Here is an 18792-nt window from a genome sequence, read left to right as displayed (position 1 = left end):
TGTGCAACATGAATTATATGTTAATAATTTTTTGTAATACTCACACCGCCGCCTCTGTTGTTCTTGGCCTAATTAAATGATTTCCACAGAGGAGTTCACTGAGCAAGTCCAGGGTCAGGAGGGAATGTGAAGTCATTACCGCCAATCAGCTGATCACGAGCTAATTGCTCAGAGCGTCAAGTACAAACCTATTCACATAACTGAGGTTTATTTAAAAACCCAGCTCCGCACATTTAATCATTATTGCTGCTCATTGCTGTTGCTGGCCAGTTTCCACCGGCCCACTGCTGCGGCGCAAGCTACAGGCACATGCTACTCAAAGATGATTCAAGGGCTATTCATTGATTTTATTACTAGTGCTATGATAGATTATTAATCTAAAAATAATAGTGTTACAGTAGTAGGTTGTGTCATAAGATGAAGGCATGATGTGTCAGGGAGGCTTCTTCTCTGGGTTTAGAGTTTCCTGGATGAAACATTTTGTCCAATCGGGTCTAGTTTTTTAAATCAAGATAAGGGAAAGCAGATAATCATCTTGTTTCCTATGCTCTTTGCAAGAAAATCTAGTTAGATAGTGAAGTTCTTCTATCCATGCATCCATCGTGAAGCGCTAACATTCAATTTAAATTCTCAAAACACTGGGAGAACGTGTAAACCCCACAAAGAGAGACCCGGCCTCTGCACCACCATGCTGTTTGTGATTAATGTTCTGTCAATCAACGAAATTGACTAATCAATTGATCGTTTTCAGCTCTAAAATACCATGATGGTGATAATCTGAATCTTTTGCTCCTGCCCACAGAGGACTTACATCACTCGGGACATCGTAGCAACCGACGGCGGAGACCGAAACACTTCTGTGGAGCTGGCCGTCACCATCACCAATGTCAAGAACCAGCCTCCGCAGTGGGAGGAGGAGAGCTACAGCGTCGTCATACCCGAGAACACCGCCAGAGACACGCCCATAGTGGTACGTGTGCATGTTACTCCGTTTATATATCAGGACATACTGTACGTTATTATGCTGGTTTCTCCATCTTGCCACTTTGAGATAGTGTAATTAAATCAGCGGGAACGTTTGTTTGCTTTCGCACATGGATTACCGCGCAGACACCATGTTCTCTTTGTGCTCCGACTGCACTGCACAAAGATTGTCAGCGCACTGAACAATCTGTAAATGTGTCTTCAAGGAGAAAGCTGACTTTGGATTGGAGCAAGTGTCATGACTGCGGGCTAATTAAATCAATTCAGAATGTCTCTTTTGATGTGAAAATACAAAACTGTCAATCCCGAGCGCACAAATATCCCTTTTTCCCTCCAAGGTCTTCACAAGGGGATTCACTCTGAGATAAGAGTTTATTGCAGAGCTCAGACAACAGGTGTTTACTCAGATAATCAATCATCACAATAATCAACATTTGACATAACCTTTACATCTTCAGACGGCGAACAACTAATAGAGAAAAACTTGATAACGCAGCCTATCACATGTAAACAAGTTTTTTACCGCTGACCTCAAAGATAATCCTTGTTAAAAGGACTTGTCCAAGATTTATGGAAATAAGCTCATTTGCTCACTTGTCACGATTTGGAGGAGAATATTGACATCACTCTGATGTTTGGACGCTCAGTGTGGAGCTTTAGCCTGAAGATGGTTAGCTTAGCTCAGCACAAAGACTAAAATGCAGACAGAGAAACAGCTAGCCTGGCTCTGTCTGCATTTTAAAAAGATGCCTGCCAGCAGCTCTGGAGCTCCCTAATTAACATGTTGTATCAGCCAAATTAACCATTTCCCCCCGTTTCTAGACTTCATGTTAAACTAAGCTCATTGCCCCCCCAGTTCTGGCTCATAATCTAACTCTCTGCAAAAAAAGCCAAAGAGCCCATTTTCCCCAAATAATAAACTTCTTTTTTTGGTGGCTTCGCAGCACAAAGCTGAGTCTTAACCAAGAAGGTAGAGGAAGAAGCCCATTATCATAGCTACCATGTGAGAAATAGAAAATATAAGGGAAATGGACTGTATTTATAAAGCTCTTTTCCAGTCTTATCAAACACTTTGAGCATTTAATAGTTCAAGTTACATACACCTATTTATATAGCACTTCTATACACAGCTCTTTTTCCATCACACACCATGTCGGTGCAGCCATCAGGGGCAATTTAGGCTTCGGCATCTGCCCAGGGATACTCGATAATCGATGTTGATGGACACCCTCTTCCACTTTCGGAGCCACAGCCGCCTTGGCTACCGCATTCTAAACCCCCTAAACTGGAACGGTTAACTGTACCGCGTGTTCCTGTGCGCATTTTCATCCGCATTTTGCCATTTCCGTTGCCATGTGGCTCAAGGGGCAAAGAGTAAGCCCCCCCGATGCTTTTAAGAAAATGCATTTTCACAGACACACTCACAGGTTTATTAAAAAAAAAGCTGCCAGCATCATAGCATATGACTCATAGGGTAGTAACAGCTGTCCGGACTCAGGACACCCACATCGAAAACCTAGACAGTCCTCCACAAACTAGGATGTCTGGTCAGTGTATCTGCCTACCATCAAGTCTAAAGTTCACAAATTAACATATTTTGTTTATTTGCTCAGTTCTCCGCTGCAATGTCTAAAACCAAGTTGAGTTCTGTGCTGTAACTTCCTAACGGGGTGCACTGACCTTGTGTCATAATTAACGGGCGAGTCTCGATAGCTCGTAAACACTTTTTTTTTGTTACATTTGGACAGGGCCAATTATCTCCTGGCTCTGTACTCAAGGGACAGGCATGACAAGAAGAGTGGTATTGTTCTCATCTCACTCGAGGAAAGAAGGGAAATGAACAAGCTTTTTCTCCTTTTCTCGCATCGGCCCAAATGAATTTTAACGTAACCTGAGAAACACGCTTCTCATCCTGTCCAGACTGTCAAGGCGACCTCTCAGCTGGGCGACCCGAGGGTGACCTACAACCTGGAGGACGGGATGGTCCCGGAAACCAACATGCCCGTGCGATTCTACCTCTCCCCCAACCGCGAAGATGGCTCAGCGTCAATTCTGGTGTCTGAGCCGCTGGATTACGAGTCCACGGCCTTTTTCTCTCTGCGGGTGCGAGCGCAGAATGTGGCTGCGGTGCCTCTGGCAGCTTTCACCACAGTTTACATCAACATTACAGGCATGAGATTTTATTCCTCTCATTCGTCTCTATAGATTTTCTGTGGTGGAACATTTAATTGGCAGATGTTATCATTCCATTAGCAGGTTGTATTAATATTCTTTAAATTTATGTTCACATTAATTTGTGTTTTGGATTTCACTTTATTTATAATAGATATTAATGAAATGAGAGATAATGTACTGATGAAATGATCAAAATGTCAGTTTCAGTGCACAGGTACTAAAGGATATGATAAATTACTAAATATACCTACAAATAAGAAATAAAATATACCAATACTTATATAATATGTCTCAGAGATACATAGTGTAGTATAATGATGAATTCATTGGCTCCTAAACGTTTAATGTGCACAGCTTTAGATGCTTGAGATTTTATTATCTAAATTAAATCAGGAAGTTAACACATCTTTACTTGGCATTAAATCTCTCTTCTCTCCAAAGATGTTAATGACAACGTGCCATTCTTCACCTCCTCCATCTACGAGGCGTCGGTGACGGAAGGAGCCCAGATCGGGACTTCGGTTCTCCAAGTGTCTGCACACGACAAAGACCTGGGTCTTAATGGAGAGGTTCGTGGTTTTCTGCTCTTGTCTGTCACGTGCAGGTTCAGAAATACGAAGTGATTTAACAGAGATCTATTCAACCGCATCCGAGAACTTTTTTTTCCCCCCTTACTAAACTATTCTTGTTATGCTTGAAGGAGCGTACTGTGGCAGGGCGCCACGATCCCTTAAGTGTGGAGGCTTTTCGCTCCAGAGTTGTCAAAGTGTTGCAGAGGTGGCTCTGTGAAGTGTGCAATCGCAGCCGTGTGACTGACTGTGACAATATCAGTATATATCGATCTGGTGTTTGCCTTTAATGAGAAGACGTACTCTGTCTGGGAATATAAGAGCGACCACTTAACATTTTCAGCCACAAAGTCTTACATTTCTGTCACCTCTGCAGGTTAGTGCTTGAAAGGACTGTGGCAGATTCATTTTCGAATTCCGTGTGCTTCGCAGATCACTTACTCTCTTCTGAGTGACAGCAGTGGAGACCACCATCTGTTCCGCATTGACCCGAAACTCGGGGTCATCTACACAGAAGCCGTGTTTGATCGCGAGGCCCGCAGCTCCTATTTGTTGGAAGTTCAGTCAGAAGACGGGCAGGAGTCAGCGCGACCTGGCAAAAACAAACAGTCAAACTCAGGTGAGAAATGATGAGAATTTTAATGAATTTTCATTCAGCAGAAAGCATCTCATGAATTTATATTTTTCTTTATTTTGTTAAATCAAAAGTTCAACATTTTGGTTATAAGCTTATTGCTTTGCTTGTGAACAGTTTAATGAGAAGAGTAACGCCACTTTAACGTCTATACACTTAATACCCAGATAGCATATGGATGTGGGCCACTTCAGGCAAAGTGGATGTGAGCCTAAAGTGGCAAATATCCCAAAACAAATGTGGGCCTTTTTGGCAAACATGTGGTTCTTTATGTGTAATCTGGATGTGAACCGAAAGGGGCCTATGTGGTAAATGGTGAATATGGTCTAAATAAAACAAAACAAATTTGGTTCCTGCAGGAAATTGGGTCTGGACATTTTCCAGGTTTTTCACAAATAAAGAACGCAGCTGGAGATTGTTTAAGTCAGACACGTTCACAACAACAGGTAAATTGAGGTGAGTGTGTGAGGTGCAGCTCCTGGGCAGAGCGAGCAGGAGGCCGGACATGACTGATGATAAATGCCGCTGTGGAAATCACGTGTTTTTGTTTGGAGCACATCGACGTCGGTGTCAACCTGTGACAGAGTGGGTGAGGACTCGGCCTTACTCACCATTTGTCCCTGGCATCCTTCGACCACAGTACACATTGAACTCATTAGTTTCTACACAAGTTCATTTTACCATAATTTACCGATAGTTTTGCGACATTGGCATCAGTCTCTATCCCAGGTTTGTTTGTGTTGGCAAATTACTACAGTTCACATCAAAGTACATGAGAATATTAAAGAAAACACACAAGCATGCGTTAGTTGAGTTTCCTTTTATTATGTTGCAGGTACAAACATTGTTTAATTGCTCCTTTGTTCTGACTCACCATGTGGGATCGTTTCTCAGAAGGCGCCTCCGGGCATTTCCTGGTCTTTGAATATCCATGGTGATGTCATGGTGACATCAACGGGACAAACCAAGTGAAGGGGTGTTTATTTTCTTCAGGAAAGTTTCTGTGTTTTAAGATTTTAAAGCATAATTAGCTCTGTCTCAGTTTACTTCCCTTTTAAGAGCAGTTTAGCCATGTGAATAAGCATCTACAGTGGGAAGATAAGGTTGTAGAGAGTGTGAATTGAACACCCCATATAAGCAGCTAAATTGTGTTAGCCTGGAGGACAGAAGAGGTGTTGTCACTATAGTCCTATAGTTTTATTTAAATTTTTCCTTTTTTCAAATTTTCTGAGTTTCTGGGAGTTTGGGGAGCACAACAAATAAATCGATTCATCTATGAAACAAGAAGAAATCTGCTGAAAAACAAAAAGATTACAAATCTCATCTCAGGATGAAAATGAGTTGCCATTCTCACAAGATGCTGAAGAAGATGTCAACAACATTCTAGAGATTTTGACGATAAGGGCTGACAGTGTTGGCATATGTCGGCAGCAAAATAAACGTCACGTCCTGCCTCCTGCAAGCTCTCCCCGGGCGCCACCTCTCGCCTGAACGTTTCGGACATTTTCCTGTTGTTGTGAACGTGTCTGACTCGAACAATCTCCTGCTGTGGTCTTCATGCGTGAAAGGCAAACTCCGGAAAATGTCAGGACTCAACTATCTAGACATTTTTACGGAGTTGAAAGCTTTAATGATCTTTAAACTACAAGTCAACGTCAACCACCGACTTACTTGGTCTGGCTCCATCTCCGGAGCTACAGCCGCCCCTTAAGGTGACAGTCTTCCTGTGATTTATTATAATCTGTTAACCAAAACGTTGAACTACTAAGACAATTCTTTATAATCTTTCTTCATGCAATAATAAGTCATTGACAGCTTGTTAGAGAACCCATGTCCTAAGTAGTCATACAAATAGTTGCTTTTCATTGTTGGAAACTGTATAAGTTGGAAGAATTAACTCTGTTACTGCATTGGAAGTACATTACATATTTCATATCACCTTGGGATTGACTTTGAAAAGTGAATCTTGATTTTTATTTATTCCACTTCACGACCAGACGGCCTCACTCTCCTCCATGTGAAAAATAGCCCGGAGATTCCTGGGCTCTATTGTGTCTCCCAGTCTTTAATTTTCATCGTTCCAATTCAACCAATATGCATTTGTTTGCCTACCATGTTTTCTTTGTGACACTTTGGCAGCCGTAACACCACAGTCCTGTAAGTAGAGTGATGCAATATGACGTTTGTATTCAGAAGTGAGTTTTGCCAGCGCTTGTGAAGGCGGTATTAGGGCTAAAGGGTGATGTTTTGGAGCAGGTTGCCAGGGCTGCTTAGCATTTGCAATGAGTCTTAGCTGTGTCTTTGGTGCATATCTCCCGCATCCAGAAGGGCTCATTTCCTCTGCAAACATTACCTGTCTCTTTGCGTTACCCCTGGGATACCACAGAGAGGAGGTAAATGTAAAAAAACAAGCGGCGGAAATAAGGCCACCTTCCACCACCATCATCTCTTACTGCAGCAGCTCCAATTAACATGTCACCCCTGTTTTCCGCAAGCCAGATAATTTAGTCTTTTAACTAAAGAAATAAACAGCGTAATGAGGATGCACCGATAAGACACAAACACTTGTCATCTTATAAATATTTAACCTTCCCAGTAGAGTGGTTCTTTATCTACTCCTGCGAAAACAGCAGCTTGTTGAAGAGTTTTAGCTCCATTACTGTTATTCTTCCTGCAGGAAACAGTTAGCCCCGTTAAAACAATAAACTCTTGACAAAATGAATAATTTATGTAATTTACAGCACATCTTTGTGAACAACGTTTGTCTGATTTCCATGTCAATGAGACACATTCCGTCAGGTTAAGTGCCTCTTCCGCACTAAACAGTGACAATGAATTGAAAAATCAATACGCAGATGGAAGGAGAGAACACACATGCAGTGTTCGGCAACTCTCTGTGACTCCGTGTCTCGTGTGTGTGTTTCTGTCTGGGGTGTGTGGTTGGCTTGTGCACCTGTGTCGTCTAATCTTCTGCCATTCTGTCATTCTTGCAGACACGCATATGTGAGGGTTTTCATCAGCGACGTCAACGACAACAAACCGCATCTTTGCTCAGCGACTGTATGAAGTCGGCGTCGACGAGAATGCAGATGTGGGCCTGACTGTTGTCGCCGTTAGTGCTAATGACGAAGATGAAGGTACGCATGATGAGCAGCAGACTGAGGAGGTCCCCCACACAGATTTTACTGATGCTGCCTCTTCAGAAATAAAGGTTAAAGAATCTAGCCATCCAGAACCGATATTAAAGTTTTTCGTGAGACACTTTGAACTCCACAGAGGTTTCCACACTACACTTTCTTTATCTTTCACCAGACTCTCTCTCTCTCTCTCTCTCTCTCCTTCTCTCTTGAAATAACAGAATTATTTCGGCCATTTTTCCAGCAGTGACTTGTGTGCCAAGTAGGCACTTTTTTTTTTTGTGTGTTGCAAGATTGCCGGGGTTTGTAGCAGTAATGCATAAAGTGACCTGTGAGCAGGTCTTTTTCTCAATTTGTCCTGCGCTGTGCTGAAATCAGGCTGCTGAAATCTTGCCGTGTTGCTAGATTTAGCAGCAGTCATTTAAGTGCTCGGCATGCACTGCAGCACATATGTTCCAAAAAGAGTGACACCGCTCACCACACAGTAGGTGGGCGGGATTTAAGCAATAAAGCAATTGCTCATCCTCCGTACAGCGGCAGCCTAAGACTCCTTTATCAGCATGTTTAGGTCCGTTAATCAAGTATTATAGGCGAGCGGGGGTGCAGCTTAGGCCCGAGCTGCGGCACTAATGATGAATTGCTGTGGAATAACACCAACCCCCAACGTTATAGTTACAATACTGTTGCACTTGCGTCTGAGAGGCTACCCTCAATCTGTCTTGTTTAAAAACTCCACCCTGGGCTTGACTGCTGTAAGCCCGGCAGATCCCTGTGGGAGGCAGGGAGCACTTTGTCAGCCAGGGTTGTGTTAATAGTACAGATTAGTGTATTTACATCGGATTGTAGCTACTTTAAACCCAACCGCATGATTGAAAGCGAAAAAACTGTTCATTCTGGGAGATTATCTTATCTATTCCAGTGTTAAACCAGTAGATTGGACGGTCTCCATGGAGACACAGTAGATAAGTTGAGATATGAACTTTGGCCGCTACTAGACCACATCGCTCCATCCTCTCTCAGGTCTTCCAATCATTCCCTTGAGGGCACTATCAGAGTGCATTATGCTGCTTTTCAACGTCCCGCACTCCCTTCTTCTTTTTTTAATTAGTATCTGATTAAGCCAAGAAGAGACAAGGAACAAGTTTCTGTTAATTAAGTAATCAAAACAAGAAAGGGATCATGAAACCTACTAATGTTGAGGTCTCGGAGGAAATGAGGTGTAATACCCTTGTGGTTATGCCCTTCTGTTGTTGCCAGGATTATAGTACTCCGATATAATTAAGAAATAGAGAAATGCTGAGGTTTCCAGCAATGTTGCTCCACCTCAGTGTATGTATGCCTCACCTTCAGATTTCACTTGTCTCATCCTTAAAATGTTTCTTTGAGGAATCAGAAGGGCTATTTCATTTTCCCCAGTCATAGCAGTTTGTTGTTCTTACCACAGGGGGCCAACGCCAAGGTGCGCTACCAGATAACGTCCGGCAACAAAGTGGGCGTTTTTGACATAGAGCCGGAGGTGGGGACGATCTTTATTGCCCAACCACTCGACTATGAGCAGCAGAAGAGATTACAAGCTACTGGTCCTAGCGTCCGATGGGAAGTGGGAAGACTATGCCCGCCGTGGTGGTCACTGTGGTGAATAAGAATGATGAGGCACCAGTGTTCTCCATGAATGAGTACTATGGATCGGTCACAGAGGAGCTTGACGGGTCACCAGTGTTTGTACTACAGGTGAGAGACTGAGATTATCACTGCTAACAGGATTTACACTGCTGTATTTTTAAGGGTTTTTAAATCAGCAACCTCGCAAAATGCTCTACCATACCAGTAAGTTGGAGATGTCGTGATGAATCTTGTCGGGAAAAGAAATTCAGCTTTAAGGCTGTCAGAACCCACTTCGGCCCAGATGCAAGAAACAGGCCTGATCAGAGCTCATTGCTTAAAATAGGTGGTCAGGGAAAAAAGTGCACTTAAATGGGCTGTCGAAAACAGAAATCCAAAAGCAAAGAAGACCCAAGTGACAGCTGAAAGGAGATAAGAGGAGAGCTGTAATTTGGGTTTGACCTGGATGAATGAATATCCATTTTTCTTAAGAAGTTGTCTTTATCTCCGCAGGTGACAGCCACTGACCCAGACAAAGATGCCGACCAGGGAGCCATACGGTATTCCATTCACGGCCAAGGGGCAGAGTCGCACTTCATGATCAACGACATCACGGGGGAGATGTATGCCCAGCGCACCATGGACCGAGAAGAGCGTGCCGTCTGGCGCTTTGTTGTCATGGCAACAGACGAAGAGGGCGAGGGACTTACCGGCTTTACGGATGTGATTATAAATGTGTGGGACATCAATGACAATGCCCCCACTTTCTCCTGTGCTCCGGATAATTGCCACAGTAGCGTGGCGGAGAACTCCCCCCCTTGGGCGTTTGTTGTGGAAATGACGGCGGTAGACATTGACGATGCGGCCGTGGGTCAGAACGCGATCCTCACCTACAGGATTATTGAGAATGTGCACAATGAGAAAAAATGTCGATCTCTTCACTATTGATTCCAGCACTGGCACCATATCTGTTGCAGCAGAGGGTCTGGACCGGGAGATTACTGAAAACCACCTTCTGGTTGTCGAGGCCCGGGACGGCGGCGGCATGACGGGTACAGCTACTGCCACTGTAATCATAACAGACATCAATGACCACGTCCCAAAGTTTAAAGAGGACTGGTGCGGCGCTCGTGTGCCAGAGAGCACTAAAGAGGACGCTCCGATTCTGGAGTTGAGCGCCGTGGACCCTGATGCTGGCACGTATGGGCAGCTGACCTTCAGTGTGGTGGCTGGAGACCCAGAGCAACAGTTTCTACATGGTCAGCCACAGACTGGACCAGACAGGGACTCTGAGACTGAAGCAGAAGCTGGACCTTTGAGAAGCCAGGGAAGCAGCGGTTCAACCTCACCATTAAAGTGGAGGACTCTGACTTCTCCAGCCTCATCCACTGTCTGGTACAAGTGGAGGATGAGAATGATAACGTCCCTGTGTTTGACCCGAGTTCCCACCTTCTCCCTCCTTTGCCCGAGGACACAAGTGTAGGAACCAGTGTCATTCAGGTCGTGGCCACTGACTCGGACTCAGGTCTGAACAGGGACATTTTGTACAGCATTCACCCCGACTCTGACCCATATGGACATTTTACCGTCAGTCGAGCAGGGGTGGTCACAGTCGCCAGACCATTGGATAGGGAGAAGCTGGCAGGTTATGAACTTGTAATCACGGCGACAGACCAGGGTTCCCCGGCACTGACTGGCAGTGTCACAGTCCACCTGCCGCTGCTAGACACGAATGACAACGGGCCGGAGCTGGAGACGGAGTACGCTCCAGTGCTGTGGGAGAACAGTCTGCCACCTCAAGTGGTCTGGCTCAATGAGAGCTCAACTCTGCTCCATGTTGTGGACAGGGACTCGCCAGAGCACGGGCCTCCGTTCTACCTCTCCATACCCCCGCTTTTCTCTACCGACTTCCACCTGCAGGATCACGGGAACAGCTCGGCCACACTCACCGCCCTGCGTCGATTCGACAGGGAGAGGAAGAGCGAGATCCACCTGCCGTTGATTATGATAGACAGCGGCGATCCGCCAATGACGGGCACGAACACGCTCACAATCACCATCGGTGACCAGAATGACAACGCCCATCAGGCTGGGGAGAAAGATGTCTATGCGTACAGCCGCAAGGGTGAGTCGCTTGCTCCCCCTCATTTCATCCTCTTTGCCCCTTGTTCACGCTACAGAGCGTTGCTCAGCAGGCAGAGCGTCAGTGAGGGGGGGGGGGAACTGAGGATACAGCTGAAGGGAAAAGTTTTCGCTCCCCCCACCTGCTCAGTGTAGCCTGGAATTCATAATTGCTCTCTTCCTTTTACATTCTAACAGAGTTTTGTTATGATAATATCCCTGTCAAATCCTCTCTCAAGCCCTCAGCACACTCCCCCCCCCCCCACCACCACCACCAACCCCATGCCTAAAGCTCATATGAACTTCACATTATGGAATCACTATTCATCTCTTTCTGTTGAGTTTTCACCCTGCAGGTAAGTTGGTTTGGTGCATTGGCTTGTTAGTGTTTTAACCGCGCACCCAGCTAAATGGCTGTTTTGGTAATTGTGGAAAACAGGAGCGCTGTGACTCATCCAGGCTGCCATTGTTTACCCAGCTGCAGTACTCTGGCACTGCAGGTCGATAATAACATAATCCATACTGAGATAGCCCCGCTTCCTTAAGCTCCACGCTCTCTGAAGTGGAGCACTGAGAGTCTATTCATTCCAGCAGTGGGGCTCCACAGTTATGAGCATAATAAGTAGAACAGAACACAAGAATGCAAGATAAGGAGAAGAGAGGGAGGCAAAGATAAGTGTTGGCATCAGCAGATTCTGTCCAGACGAAATCAACGTGTGTGTGTGTGTGTGTGTGTGTGTGTGTGTGTGTGTGTGTGTGTGTGTGTGTGTGTGTGTGTGTGTGTGTGTCTGTGTGTGTGTGTGCATGTCTGCGTGTGCGTGCATGTGGGTGTGTTTACCTTGAACAGGAAGGATGACAAATGCAGCACTGGGGAAGGTGTATGCCCCAGATCCTGATGACTGGGACAACAAGACCTACACTCTGGAGACAAGTGCAGCCAAGTAAGCGCTCACTGTTAAATGCATTGAATTTTTCTCTGAAAACATGCTGATCTCCAAATATACAGCACAAGTACAAGTGCTAGAGCAATACAGTACCAGGAGAACTGCCAACAGTGTGGAATTTGAAAAATAAAGAGGATGTGGACTCAGCGTTGTGGCTGTATTTCTCCGACCGGGCCTTTTTCAGTGATATCACTCAGCCTGAAACATGCCTAACAGGTACTTCTCCTAATCTTACATCCAATTCTCGGACCCCCTCATAAGCCTCGCTTTCCGAACAGACTTTAATCATAGCCGTCAACACTGATTGCGAATTGCCTATTTTCTAGATAATGCAATTAGACTCAAACAAACTAAGCAATCTCGGTTCACCTATACGATGTTTCCGAGATGGAACAGCATGTACGAGCATGGTCGGTCTCCATCAGGGACCTTGTACAACTATTCAGTATTCACACACTCAGATCAGATTTGAAATACAAATTGCACATTTGTTTTATTCATATAATAAATTCGGACAGTTGCCATGGCAACTAACAAGCTCTTTTACAAGCTTTTTAGGAGTCAAGGAATTATTTTTTTGTTTTCTTATTCTTGGTATTTTTTGTGTTTTTGGGGAAAATGTATTCACTTACTGCTAGAAACCACAGCTGACCCGTTCAGCTGCTACGACTTGTCTGACTGCGATCTTTGAGGGATTTTTGATTTGTTTGCCTCTGTAGTAAAAGCTCAGAAACAACAGGAGCCAATAACTCATCTCCCAAAGGAAGCTGTCCTCTCCTACTTAACAGCCCCCTCTGCTTCCCTCAGATACTTCAGCCTGAACCAGAGCACGGGCGAGCTGACCATGCGACAGAACACTCCAGCGGGCAGCTACTGGCTGCAGGTCGGGGTGTCCGATGGGGTGTGGCCGGACGTGACGTCAGGTGTCAGAGTTCATGTCAGGGAGCTGGGGGAAAAGGCCATCCTGTCGTCCGCCTCGCTGCGTTTGACAGGTTCGCAGAAACGTTTCTCACACGGTGGTATAAGTGCATTAATGTTGAATGACTGCAGCTCTACACGTGTTTGGGTGTTGCTGGGATTCAGTTTACCTCCCTTCTCTCCTCTTTGTTGCCACGGCTCTTGTAAAATTCTTCTTTTTTTTTAAGCCGATGTTGAAAGAGACAGGCCACAGGCATGAATAAATTGGTGCTTTTCATTGAATGATTATCAGGTTGTCAATCCAGTTAACGCTGAAATAATAGGCTGTCAAGAGGAATCTTTATACTTGCATTATTTAGCATTTCTAAGCTTTGTAAAAAGCGACTGTTCACAGCGCTTGTTGGAAACAGTTTCCTCCTTCTCCTTCTTCTTCAACACTCTGAAGTTTATGTTAGAGTGTTCATTTTTCTGTCAGTCTCTCAGAGCAAATTGGAGTTATAAAGGTCAATTTGGAAGTGTCAGGTAAAGTCCTTGACATTTAAAAAGCCATTCGGCGAGAGTCAGAGACTATTATGGATGCCTCTGACTCAAAGTCATTATCATTTTTAGAGATTAGAATAGAAGACAACTGCCCCCGTTCTCCAGATATTATTGGAAGGTGGAACCACAAATATGATCGATTTTCCGGTCATTAAAATATTTTGTGCAAGGCAGACCTTCAAGGACCCCAACTTTATTTTAGGGGAGAAATAAATGACGGCACGATTCATCCACCTTACGGATGATTCAGTGAGGAAACGGATCGATAGAGGGAGATGTCAGGCCACGTCTTGGCTAATGGAAGCAGGAGCTCAGTAGACTTTGATCAACTCTGCACTTGTCATTGATGAGTCAGTAGTTCTCACTGCATGAATCCCCCCCCCCCCCCCCCTTGTCTCCTGAAGGCATTACGGCTCGAGATTTCATCGGGTCTCGAGTCGAGGGCAAGAGTCGGCTCGAGATGTTCTGGGACTTCCTGTCTCAAAGCCTGTCCGTCAGATCGGGGAGCATCAACATTTTCAGCATGGCCGACAGAGAGGACAGAACGGTGGACATTCATTTCTACGTGCTAACTGATACTGGCTACCTGCGCCCGGAGAAGCTGCACGCTGTCCTCGCTGCACATAAAAAGAAGGTATATGTCCCACCGTGTGAGATAGATAGAGATCAATGCTCGTATATCAAGCGATACACCTGGGAGCTGGGGGGGGGGAGGAGATAACGGGGCCTTTTATCTGCCCTCTTATTTCCACACCAACTTTCTGTCTGTTTACTGCTTGGCCCTGTCATGTCGCTTTGTCTCGCCCATTCATTTGTTGTCTTTGTCTCTCTCTCTTTTTGTGCCACGCGTTCTTTCTTCCATATTTTAATGGCGCATCATTTTGATTTGACTGTCATGCTTGACTTTATGATTTAAAAACAACCAGTTATGGAATATTAAAGTCAGGGTGGGTGATACGGCCCAAAATCAATATAACTATCAGATTATCACAATAAATGTCACATTCTTTTATGTTTAAAGACAGATTCTTGCTTTAAACATTTGATTAACAGCAGAACATTTAAAAGTCTGAGGTAGATCAGTTGTTATACCTCCCAATTGTGCTTTCACATGTTTGTATTGAACTTTTATTACATTGCTATTGAAGGCAATAAGTATATGATAATAGTTTTAGTGCCCACCCCCAATTAAAAGCATCTGTGTAGACCAGGACTCACCTTCTTTGCTTGCCTGTCCTCTTATGCTTTGCTTGAAGTCATTTCATCCAAACGTGTGTGTCACTGTGAGCACACCCCCTCACCACCAGCACTGGAGATACGAGCCCTTGTGTTCTAAGTGAAAATTATTGTAATTTCCATTGTTGTTCCCTTCCCCTCCTCCCTTCTTCCCCGTCCTGACTCCCCGCAGCTGCAGTCCATGCTGCGTCTGAGCGTGAGCCAGGTGCAGGTGGACGAGTGTGTGCGCACAGACTGCAAGAAATCCGGTGGCTGCTCCTCACAGCTCAGCATCAGTGACTCGCCCACCCTGGTGGACTCGGGTGCTTTTTCCCTCGTCTCGGTGAAGCTGACGTCCTCGGCTGTGTGTGGCTGCGCTGCCAGGGAGATGACCCACCAGCCGTGCTCCTCCTACCCCAGTAACCCCTGCCTCAATGGGGGGACCTGCGTCGACACCCAGAACGGATACAGGTGAGAGGCGTGTCTGCAGCTGTCCGAGATGATTGTATCTGGGGGAAAAAAAGCTATTAAAGGGCAGAAAACAGAAATAGGATTTTCTCGATGTGCTGCCGCCTTCTCTCTGGCCCCGTTCGACTTACTGCAAGAGAGGCATCATGGAAATTGAAACCAGAATTACTACCGGAGTCTCTTGTGAGAAAAATTTAATCCACCTGCAACTTCACCTAACTTACTTGAACTGCTCTGCTGTGTTGCCAGCTGAATATAGACTGGCAGGTTTTTTTTTTTGTGGGATATCTACTCTAAAAGCATGTGTGTGCATATCTATCCACTAATGCCTGAAATCTCTGTCTGTCTGTCTATGGCTCCATATCTGGAGAACGGTTCATTTGATCAATTTCACACTTAGCATGTGTATCGTTAATGGTTTAAGTAAGATGCGTGATACGTTCAATTTTAATAAACTTTGAATAAAGAGGTGACCAGTGCTCTGTAGCAGCAGTGGCTATAGGACTCATCAACTATAGCCGCAACAAGTGACATGGTCGATAACGACAACTGGCAGGTTCAAGACAACTGATTCTCCAGTTCAGGGTTCTTCATTCTGACTTGACTGAACTTTGAATAAACAGGTGAACAGCTCTTTGTTTCTGCAGACCGAGTCCTGCAGCCGGTCTTCAGAGGTCTTCCACAGGCCAAGCAAACAGGCCAAGCTCATTCTAAACGGGCAAGTTTAGAACGGGCACTTCACCAAGTTGTCTTAAAACTCTGAGTGTGTCTTTGCCAATGTTTTTAAATGAGCTCCATCGATTTAAAACTTGATATCGACATCTTAAATTTCTGGCGCACAGTGTTTTTTTGCTGTGCTTATCTGTAAATAATGAACGTAGCCTTTGTGTGGAGGTCATTCGCCAGCACAGTGAATATTAACTTTAAACGTTGATAAACGCCTGCAGTCGGTGTAAAAGGGCCTTCACCTTCAAGTGAAAAGGTCTCTGTGGTCGTCTATCACACAGGAAACAGCATGCAGTTCATTTCATGCGCACACTAATGCCCAGATTAGATAAATATAGGGCAAGGGGATTAGCACAACTCTGGCCCCCCTCTGTGCTCACAACTTCTCAAAATCTCATTTAATGCCATTTACATGAACATGCAAGTTTGTTAAAAGCGCAGTCTTCAGAGAGAAAAGCCGACAGTACTTGTGTTGTTTCTGCTTTCATCTCTTAAATTGTCTCTGCTCCAGCTTGTGAGAGAAAAAACCCTTGTGAGGAGAATATCCCCCCCCCCCCCCCCCTGTATATATATGTGCTATACATGCCCTCATGTGAATGCACCCTGGACCATAAAGAATCCAATTTTTGACTCTATACCATGTCAAAGGGGTTTTTAACAAGCAACCTCAGACAGCGGCCGATCAGATATTGTCAATCAAAGTGAGAAAAACATGCCCCTGGTCTCTTGATTTGGAATTGGCAGCGTCTCCTGAGTGACATGAAAGAGCAGCGAAAGAGTGAGGTGCTGCGTTTGGCACGTGCATATTTATGCGTACACTCGGCCGAAAGACGTCCCCTTTCCCCCCGCGCACGGATCAGTATTCCTGACATGTGTTGCCCCTCTGCAGAATAAACAGCGTTGGGGAGAAAACAGCCCCTCGCAGCCTCAGTACACACAGCCCTCCTCAGACACCGCATGAAAATAGATGGCTTTGACATTATCAGCAAAGCCAGCTTGTCTCACATGCCTGCATTGGAGGGGACAGGATGAGATCAACCGGTCCCCTCCATCCCCACCATCGCGGTGATTGAATGGGGGCTGTTTTCATCACTGTGGGTATCTCTGCCTTTATTGTGTTCTTGTATGATTATTAATATTTACCATTATGCGCTCAGACAGAAACATGTGGAGGAGAGGCATAGAAAACATTTCCCTTTTCACTTCTTGTATCTGCAATTATCCTTTACACTCCACCCGCTCTTTACAAAATATATAAGCAGCAGGCGAGACAATCTCTCATATATATATAAGATATTTTGACCATATATATTTAAAACTTAGAGAAGGTGGCAGGTATAGGTGCGAAAAAGTCCAGGACATCATTGGTGGTGCGGCACGAGAAATAAAGTGCGAGAAATAGAATTAATTATCTCCTAACAAAGGAGATGTGATGTGCCGAGCAGGAACAGTCTCCAGAGGGTTCAGCTCGGGCAGCTCGATAGATAAAGAATAGAATGAAGTAATGTTTTGTTCGTGGCTAATTGATTTAATGTAGCGCTGAATATTCAGGGTTTCGTGGCTCATGCAAACCCAGTTGACGCGTGCCTCCAGACACTGGACATCGAAAGGAAGTAAATAATCAGCGATGTTCCGAGCTCTGAAAAATCTTACGACTTGATTTTTCCTCACTTTCTTTTCTTCCCATCGCTCCAGGTGTCACTGCCCCCCACAGCTTGAGGGGCCAGACTGTCAGCAGACCAGACTCAGTTTCCTTGGTGACGGCTATGCCTGGTTTCCCCCCATAAGGCCATGTTTTGATAGCCATCTTTCACTGGAGTTTATGACGGAAGAGGATGACGGGCTGCTGCTGTATGCCGGGCCGGTCGCCACTCTCCTGCCTGGGGACTCGGAGGACTATATGGCCATAGGTAAAGAATGAGTCTGGATCATCACATGTGTGTCCAGGGGCCTCTGGGCTGTTATTGCACTAAAGCTTGGGGGGTAGCTCATCAGATATACGAGGCAAATTTAGTTTGGGATCGTGCTGCTGGAGAATAGGGGCACTCACTCTCCTGAGTTAATGTGATGCTGCACGGGCAGTTTACTGTTCAGTGCGTATACGTTGTGTTTAGTCGCGTGCCAGCGAGGAATCGTGTTATTGCTCGCCACCTGCTTCAGCTTCGGAGCGGTGCTTCAGCGTTTGACCGGACTCTTTGGCAAGTAGACAGGCAGCCTCTCACTCAAGGACACGGCAGCAGGGCGTATTCGGCCCGGACGTGACTCCTGCAGGTGGCGGACAGTGGTTGCATTTTTTTCATCTCACTGATTGGGTGATAGCTGGTTTTGCACAAGGCTTCAACATATTTTATAAATGCAAAGTCAGAGGGATAATTGTTCAGTGCCCCAAAACCAAACTTAATAGAGGCCTCATTACAGTAATGATGTGTTACTTTCTGATGTAGTGGTACAGTGATGTGTTTTTTAATAGCCACATCATATCGCTGGAGCTCTGCATGACCCTAATAAATACCATGAAATATGATAGAAACCAGTGTGATTTGTGTGTTTTTGACGACGGTGTCTGTCACTTTTGTAAATTTCTAGAGATGTGGACGCACACACTCCTGCATATGTTCGATTTCCATTTACCATTCTTTTCACCCAAGTGACACAATAACAACTTTCTAATTTACCATTGGTCGTATCTTGCAATGCAAATGGATTTTTTTTTTTTATATCTGCCTCCACCCCAATATGATAAGGGTGAATTCAATTTC

At 45.1% G+C, this 18792-nt stretch overlaps 1 protein-coding gene across 1 annotated transcript in view; it reads left to right on the top strand.

Annotated features, from left to right (window-relative positions):
* Positions 1-18792, top strand: part of LOC117763438 (neural-cadherin-like) — an 89156-nt gene that overhangs the window by 49141 nt on the left and 21223 nt on the right. The window contains 19 exon segments of the mRNA XM_034588559.1: positions 803-970; positions 2905-3154; positions 3601-3728; positions 4161-4347; positions 4791-4794; positions 7356-7404; positions 7406-7496; positions 8942-9066; positions 9068-9115; positions 9117-9230; positions 9615-10022; positions 10024-10347; positions 10349-10414; positions 10416-11226; positions 12070-12163; positions 12974-13158; positions 14029-14258; positions 15033-15310; positions 17729-17943. Of these exon segments, the coding sequence (XP_034444450.1) occupies positions 803-970; positions 2905-3154; positions 3601-3728; positions 4161-4347; positions 4791-4794; positions 7356-7404; positions 7406-7496; positions 8942-9066; positions 9068-9115; positions 9117-9230; positions 9615-10022; positions 10024-10347; positions 10349-10414; positions 10416-11226; positions 12070-12163; positions 12974-13158; positions 14029-14258; positions 15033-15310; positions 17729-17943 (3775 nt within the window).

Source organism: Hippoglossus hippoglossus, chromosome 6, assembly GCF_009819705.1.
Source record: "Hippoglossus hippoglossus isolate fHipHip1 chromosome 6, fHipHip1.pri, whole genome shotgun sequence".
Classification (NCBI taxonomy): Eukaryota; Metazoa; Chordata; class Actinopteri; order Pleuronectiformes; family Pleuronectidae; genus Hippoglossus; species Hippoglossus hippoglossus.
This window is presented reverse-complemented; position numbering and strand designations above follow the sequence as displayed.